The sequence below is a fragment of the Benincasa hispida genome, chromosome 5 (assembly GCF_027475165.1).
Source record: "Benincasa hispida cultivar pf3 chromosome 5, pf3_genome.v1.1, whole genome shotgun sequence".
Lineage (NCBI taxonomy): Eukaryota > Viridiplantae > Streptophyta > Magnoliopsida > Cucurbitales > Cucurbitaceae > Benincasa > Benincasa hispida.
Window position 1 is genome coordinate 70,323,569 of NC_143482.1, and position 8,158 is coordinate 70,331,726.

At 38.8% G+C, this 8,158-nt stretch overlaps 1 protein-coding gene across 1 annotated transcript; it reads left to right on the forward strand.

Moving 5' to 3' along the window:
• LOC150036386 (uncharacterized) lies at positions 1-658 on the forward strand. The gene is made up of 2 exons (XM_090313655.1): positions 1-394; positions 537-658. Exons 1-2 carry the CDS (start codon positions 1-3, stop codon positions 656-658), a joined length of 516 nt encoding a protein of 171 aa, XP_090169781.1.
• The last annotated feature ends 7,500 nt before the right edge of the window (positions 659-8,158 follow it).

The following is an 8,158-nucleotide window of genomic DNA, read 5'->3' on the forward strand; positions in this document are numbered from 1 at the left end:
ATGACTGGTACAGTAACTTTATGTAATCAACCTACTTATGCATTATTTGATCCTAGTGCTATGCTCTCATTCATATCTAGCATGTTTGCATTGCATATAGATAGAGTGTGTAAGAGTATATCTGAGAACTTGTTCATTTTTATGCCTGTTGGAGATGTTCTAGTTGTGCATGAGTATTATAGGAAATGTGAGATAGTTATAGGGGATCAGAGTTTATGGGTTGATCTGATTCCACTAGAGTTGCTAGAGTTTGATGTTATTTTAGGCATGGATTTCATGGGTAAATATTATGTTGTTGTTGACTGTTTTAAGACAGAGATAGTATTCAGAAGACCAGGTGAACAGGAGATAGTATTTGTAGGAAGCAAAGGATACTTCCAAGAAGCTTATATCAGTAGTGAAGGCTAGGAAGCTGTTGAATAAAGGATGTGAAGCCTATTTAGCCCATGTGACGATTTCACAGGACGAGAAGTTGAAAGCTGAGGATGTACTAGTTGTACAGGAGTTCCTGGATGTTTTCCCTTAAAAGTTATTAGGTTTACTACCTGATAGGGAAGTTGAGTTTACTATCGATTTAATTCCAGGTACAACACCTATTTCCCAGGCACCATATAGGATGGAGCCAGCAGAACTGAAGGAGTTGAAAGTTCAGTTGTAGGAACTAGTAGATAAGGGTTACATCAGACACAGTGTATCACCTTGGGGAGCACCGGTCTTGTTTGTCAAGAAGAAAGACAGTACTATCAGGTTATGTATAGATTATAGGCAGTTGAACAAGGTGACGATCAAGAACAAGTACCCATTGCCTCATATAGATGATCTCTTTGATCATTTAAAGGGAGCCATGGTGTTCTCTAAGATAAATTTGAGATTAGGTTACCACCAATTGACGGTAAAGAAGGCGGATGTTCCAAAGACTGCTTTCAGAACTAGGTATAGACATTATGATTTTCTAGTAATTCCATTCGATTTGACGAATGCTCTTGCAGTGTTTATGGACCTAATGAACAGGATATTCCATCCCTACCTGGATCAGTTTGTGATAGTCTTCATTGATGATATTCTAGTATACTTCAGTGGTAAAGTAAAGCATATGGAACATTTAAGGTTAGTATCGCAAACATTAGAAAAGAAGCTATATGCCAAGTTCAGTAAGTGTGATTTTTGGTTGAATCAAGTTTTGTTTCTTGGGCATGTAGTTTTAGCAGCGGAAGACAGTATGGATCCCCAGAAGACAGAAGTGTTAGTTAACTGGGAACGACCCACGACTGTATCAGAGGTACGCGGTTTCCTAGGTTTGGCAGATTATTTCAGAAGATTTGTGGAGGGTTTTTCTAAGATAGCTCTTCCATTGACGAACCTGACCAGGAAAGTGTGAAGTTTGAGTGGTCGCTCGAGCGTGAGCATAAGTTCTAGGAGCTGAAGAAGAGACTAGTATCTGAACCAGTGCTTACTTTATGTAATCCAGGGACTAGGGTGTGTTCTGATGTAGACAGGAAGGTGATTGCTTATGCTTCTCGTCAGCTAAAGAAGCATAAATGCAATTACCCTACTCATGATCTAGAATTGGCAGCAATTGTGTTAGCCCTAAAGCTGTGGAGGTATTATCTGTTTGGAGAACGTTGCAGGATATTTACAGATCATAAAAGCCTGAAGTATATCTTTGATCAGAAGGAACTGAATCTAAGGCAAAGAAGATGGATTGAATTGATAAAAGACTATGATTGCTCAATCGAGTACCACCCTAGTAAGGCAAATGTTGTAGCTGATGCATTAAGTAGGAGATCCTCAGGATCCAGAGTAGATATTGGATCAATGAGAGGGATGTTACTCCAGGAGTTCAGGAATTCTAAAGTTGCCCTGTTAGTAGGTCAGTCAGAAGGAATGATAGCCTCATTTCAAGTAAGACCTACTTTGATGGAAGATCTTAGGCATGAATAGTTGAAGGATTCAAATCTTCAGAAGCTTGCAGAAGAAGTGAGCAAGGGAAGAAGAACTGATTTTCAGTTAAAAGCAGATGGTGAGTTAGTAAAGGAAGGAAGAATGTATGCCTAACGTGTTACAACTTAAGCAAGCTATTCTAGAAGAGGCACACAGTTCTGCTTACACCATGCATCTAGGAAGCACCAAGATGTACAGGACCTTGAAGAGATCGTATTGGTGGCCTGGAATGAAGAAAGACATAGCTGAGTATGTAGATCGATGTTTGATTTGTCAGCAAGTGAAACCTAAGAGGCAGAAGCCGGTAGGATTACTCAATCCACTCCCAGTGCTTGAGTGGAAGTGGGAGCACGTGATGATGGACTTTCTATTTGGACTGCCTAAGATGTCCTCAGGATATGATGGCATATGGGTGATTGTTGATAGGTTGACCAAGACGGCCAAGTTTTTACTAGTGAAATTTACCTTTACATTGAACCGTCTAGCTAAGATTTATGTAGACAGAATAGTCAGTCAATATGGAGCCCCAGTGTCAATAGTGTCAGATCAAGACTCAAGGTTTACTTCGAAGTTCTGGCTTAGTCTATAGAAGGCTATGGGTACTAAGTTACATTTCAACATGGTTTTCATCCACAGACGAATGGACAGTCGAAGAGGACGATTTAAACACTGGAAGATATGTTAAGAGCTTGCGTGTTGTAGTTTAAAGGAAGTTGGGATACGCAGTTGTCATTGATTGAATTTGCGTACAATTGTTGGTGTTGATGCTCTAAAGTCTCGTGTCCTATAGTTTGTAAACAGTTTGTACGGACACTTGTGTTGTTAATATATGATATTTACTTCACATCTTGTATTTTTGCTCAGTTGCTTGTTTTATTTACTTTACCACAAACCAATAAACATAAAATCCCTGGTTATTTGTATGTAACTCAATCATGTATGTGGTGACATCCAAGTGGATCATGTCTTGAGTGATAACCAAAATGGTCTATACTATATAGGTATAGGAGGGAAACCTTATCCCGGTAACGCTATAAATGCGGCTCGCTTTGTGGAATGGTCACAAGTGTTGTGATGTGTCACAGATGATCTGATCTTGATTATTTGTGTTGGGGACATGCGAGCGGGGGCGTCCTATACAAAGAGTTTGTATAAGACCTGACCACGAAGTGTTAACGTCTCGTTATATAACACCGTTCATGACAGAGACTTCACTTCACTACGATGACTATAGGTAACATGACCTCAATCCTGAGTGAGTTGGGAACTCCTGCCATTGAGGGCGGTCCTTTGATTTGTATGGGTGCGAGTGGCCAGGTCGCCGATTCAAACCTACCATTTTGAGGATTCATCTGGTTTGAGAGCTGGGAACTCAGCTACAAAAGATGGAATTCACTCCTTCCCCAAGGCAAGGGTAAGTAGATAGATAGCTCCCTTAAGGGCTGATTTCGAGTCTTGAACGATGTGGTGCCACACACCTTCTCTTAGCCCGAGAGGTGTTCACACATAATTGGACAATGTTATATTGTTCATTAGAGGAATTAGTGGTACTTATGGAGTAAGATGTAACTATAGGGGCAAAACGTTAATTTGGCTCAGCTGTACTTACGAGTATTTGTGAAGGGTTATCATACTCATGATTGGTTATATCCAATGGACACAAAAATATATCTGTGGTAAGAAGAGTTCATCTGTTGGTCTTTAGTGGAATGCCTGACAGTTAACGAATGGTGGATCTCGTGGCTAAAGAGTTTAGTCAGCTATTCACGGACTGTTGGAGCTTCAAGCCACAAGTCCATTAGGTCCCCTGGGTAGCTTGGATAAAGTCGAGAACCAGTGTTTGGGTTAATTTTAAATGTTCAAATTGACAAGAGGAAGTTCGATTATATATGATATAATTGGACTGGTTAATTATATATGATATAATTAGATAAATGTATGAGATACATTATTTTAGAGGAAATTAGATATAAATATGATTTTATGTCCTAAAACTCGTAGTTTGTAAATTAATAAACATATTCTGTTTTGTTTTTCGATAAAATTGTTATTGAAATTGTAATCTTGAATCCAATAAACTGTCCTGAGGCTATTTAATATAGTTTGAACTTTATGTAGTGACATAAATGTGGATCAAGTTCAAATATATAGCCAAAATGATCTATAATATACGAATAAAGTTGGGTGCCTTGTTTTGGGGACAATATGGATGCGGCCCACTTTGTAGTTAGTATGTGATCCTGAATCATTCATATAGAGATATGTAAGTGGGGGCATCCTATGCAATGAGTTTGCATAAGACTGAACCATGAAATAGTCACTTTTTACGTTCTAAATGTCGTTTTATGTATAAAACTGACTATTTCGTTAATTGATGACCTAGGTAACTTAATCTTAATCCTGAGTTAACTATGAACTCTTGTTCACTCTGAATTATCCTTAGATTTGCATAGGAGAGGGCAGCTCATTATCGCTGGCCCAATAAGCCTCTCATTTTAGGGGTAAGATCAGGTGACTAGCTGGGAACATAGGTGAGGGTGGTCCTTTGATTTGTATGGGTGCGAGTGGCCAGGTCGCTGATTCAAACCCCACTTTATTTGTATCAAGTATATCATTTTGGGAAGGGTCTGAGCAGATGAGATAAAAAATATGCGATCATTAAGAAAATGCATTCATTTTCTATAAATAAATAAATAAATTAATTAATATATATATATATTCAATAAATTTTCATACAAAACTCCAATGTCAGCGCAAGGGAAAACTTCAAAAACATTCCCAACCTGATAAGAGTTAGTTGTGAAAGGAACCTGCTCGTAGTTGGATGTTCGCATGACACTCGTGGGAGCAAACCAAAAGAAAGGTGGGTTTCCAAGAACAACACAATATGAAAAGAGAAAAAAATGCAAAAGAAAATAAAAAATGCAAGAGACAACTCCTCTGAAATTCATGAGTTAAAGTTGAAATTGGCATACAACCGTAGTTGGATGTTCGCATGACACCCATGGGAACAAGCCAAAACGAAAAGTGTAGCCATGACCAACAGTCTCTAATAAATGACACAAAATTTGACCATAGTATATAGATGCATCAAGTTGTTCTGACAAAGAAGAGGTAAACATTCTATTTTAAAAACTAGAAAAGCATTTTTGAGTAGAAATTTGTTATAAAGAAGAATAAAGTAGGGCTTTGATATGAATTAGCAAAGATAGAAGGAAATTGCGTTGTTGAGTAATGTGCCTAAGTGGAGCATTCAGAGCAACCAATCGACGCAAAATTTAGGATAGGAATTGAGCATTTTTCCCTTAGTAGAAGATATGCTTGAGGACAAGTATATATCTAAGTTTGGGGGTGTGATAACTTGTAAAAATACAAGTTATTTATACTGCTTTATTTAGATATTGCGGCCAAAAGAGAGGAAAGTTGTGTCAATTGTATGAAAATTAGCTAAGGAATACAATAATTACAAATTATCACAAATACACGCACTAAGACCATTAAGATGGTAGAAAAAGATATTTCAAGTCTGTTTTGCAGGAAACCAAGTCACCGTATGCGCTCATGGCTCAAGAGAGAAAGATTAATGCATCTACATCGCATTGCGCCCATCAGTCAGGAATGAATAGACGATCAACGCAATGACAGCGCAATGCGACAGTCGATCTAAAGCTGAACTTCAACTGCATGCGGTAATAAAAACAACACCGCATGCGGGCACACGATCGAAAGATGCAAATGAGCAACGCAAATGCAGAGGATTGTGACACGTGTACAACTAACCGTTGTGTATATTCGATGGACTGATTGCATAATAAAAGGAATATTTATTCCACCATTTTCGGACTTTCCATAACAATAAAGTGGGGACCACAAGTCAGAGAGTCAAAGCCTTCAATCTATAAATACCCTTAAAGAATTCACTAAAAGATATACTTGATACGGGGGATAATTGATACGAGGCTATAGAGAGAGAGCTGATCTGAGTGCTGATCGAAGTAAATCCAGGAAGAGAAGAGACAAGGCCGAGAGATGAGTCTCAGTGCAATTCTGCCAAATCTCTACCGAGAAGCCCTGTATTTAGATCCCTTCTACCGGTTGAGCAAGCCTGAGAGGGAAGCTTTTTTTTTTTTTTTTTTATAGAAAATGATCGCATTTTCTTAAAGACCGCATATTCTTCATCTCATCTGCTCAGACCTTCCCCACCCCCAAATTTAGAGATGCGCATGGTCCCAATTGCGTTATTTGGATAGAATAGACAAACACTTAGAAAAACAAATTTCAAAAAGAAGGTTTGAGCAGAACTTTGAAAGATAAAAGGTAAAGTACTGCTAAGCTACGAATTAACTAAGTGTTAGTCAGAATTTATAAAGTATGGGAAATGTTTCTAAGTATAAACATATTATATATCATGGCAACGCAATGAATAATGCAAAAGTAAAGGATCAAGAACATCACAAATATTGACAAATGATGATAAAGAAAAAGCACAGGCAAATGGAGAGAATATTTACTCAATTGTATCGAATATTAACAGAGTATACAAATAATTAAAAATTAATGCAATACAAAAATTGTTGCTTGTTCAAAGAATCAAAGAATATCATTAACTTAGAAAAATGATGGATTGAATTTATCTTTTGAATCTGATTCAGACGGGTGCACGATTAAAAATTAACAACGTGCTTCCCTTAACGCAAATACATTTTTGCTGAGGATGGGCAACAATGCATGCATCCCCGTAACACACCCCTTAAATAAACACATTTTTGGAGAATCGGGTGCACGGTATTGCTACCAGCACAACACTACCTCAACATAGTGTATTTTGCTAAGGACGGGCAAAGGACACACACGCGCGCAACACACCCCTCAACGCAATGCAGTTGAGTGTAATGGACGCAAGGTGTCTCTTGTTAGCACACAATACACCCATCATCGCGTTACATACCAGTTTTTAATTTTCTTTTTAATTCGTCAACAACGAAAAGTCGAAAAGACTCTGCAATGTTTAATGTTTCATCCAATCATTCACAAAAATTAAAGAACAGTGCTACTAATGCATGCAAAATAAAGGAATTAATCATGACATGAAAACTTAAATTGAAGAGACTTACAAAAAGCATTAAAGGCTAATTCTAAAAAGCAGTGAATACGTAATTTAGAAAGTAGTAAAAGAAAAACTGTAAAGAAAGCAAGTAAACGTAGATAGGGATGCTGACTGAAAGAAGTTCTCAGAATTACCGCAATCGCTTCCCTCGCAAGCGGTTTAATCCTGATTACCCAAGTCAATGGTATCCATGCATCGCTCGAAGTCGCCTCCGTAGTAAGGCTTAATCCATTGACCATTGACTTTGAACGCGTTGTTCCCGTCTACAGTTGTTAGTTCCACTGCGCCGTGAGGAAAGATAGTCTTGATTCGGAATGGTCCAGACCAGCGAGACTTTCCCCGTACTTGCTAAATCAAACTTCAGCTTCTTGCATGCCCACATCGCCTTATGTTCCAACTCGAGCGGTAGATGACAATCTTTTCCAAAGACCAGGGCATACGGGGACATGCCAATTGGTGTTTTATAGGCAATCCTGTATGCCCACAGTGCTTCATCAAGCTTGGGCGACCAATCTTTCCTGGAAGTATTGACTACCTTCTCCAAGATAGTTTTGATCTCTTGGTTCGAAATCTCTACCTGCCTATTAGTCTGTGGGTGATAAGTAGTCGCAACTCTATAGCTGACGTTAAATTTAGTCAACAGGTTGGTGATTATGCGGTTGATGAAGTGAGAGCCCTCGTCGCTGATTAAGGCCCGTGGCGTTCCATATTGAGCAAAAATATTCTTCTTAAGAAACTTCGCCACTATGGCCGTATCATTTTTGGTACATGCGATGGCCTCAACCCATTTTGATACATAATCAACCGCTACTAGGATATAATGATGACCTTCTGATGGTGGAAATGGGCCCATGAAGGCAATTCCCCAAACATCAAATAATTCAACCTCTAAGATTGATGTCAATGGCATTTCATTCCTTTTAGACATATTCCCCGTTCTCTGGCATCTGTCACATTGCACAACGTAGGCATGGGCATCCTTAAACAGTGTTGGCCAGAAATAGCCACACTGCAAGACCTTTGTGGCAGTCCGCTGCCCCCCAAAGTATCCTCCGTAAGGGGATTCATGAAACATCTCCAGAATGTGCTTGACTTCGTGCTCAGGAATGC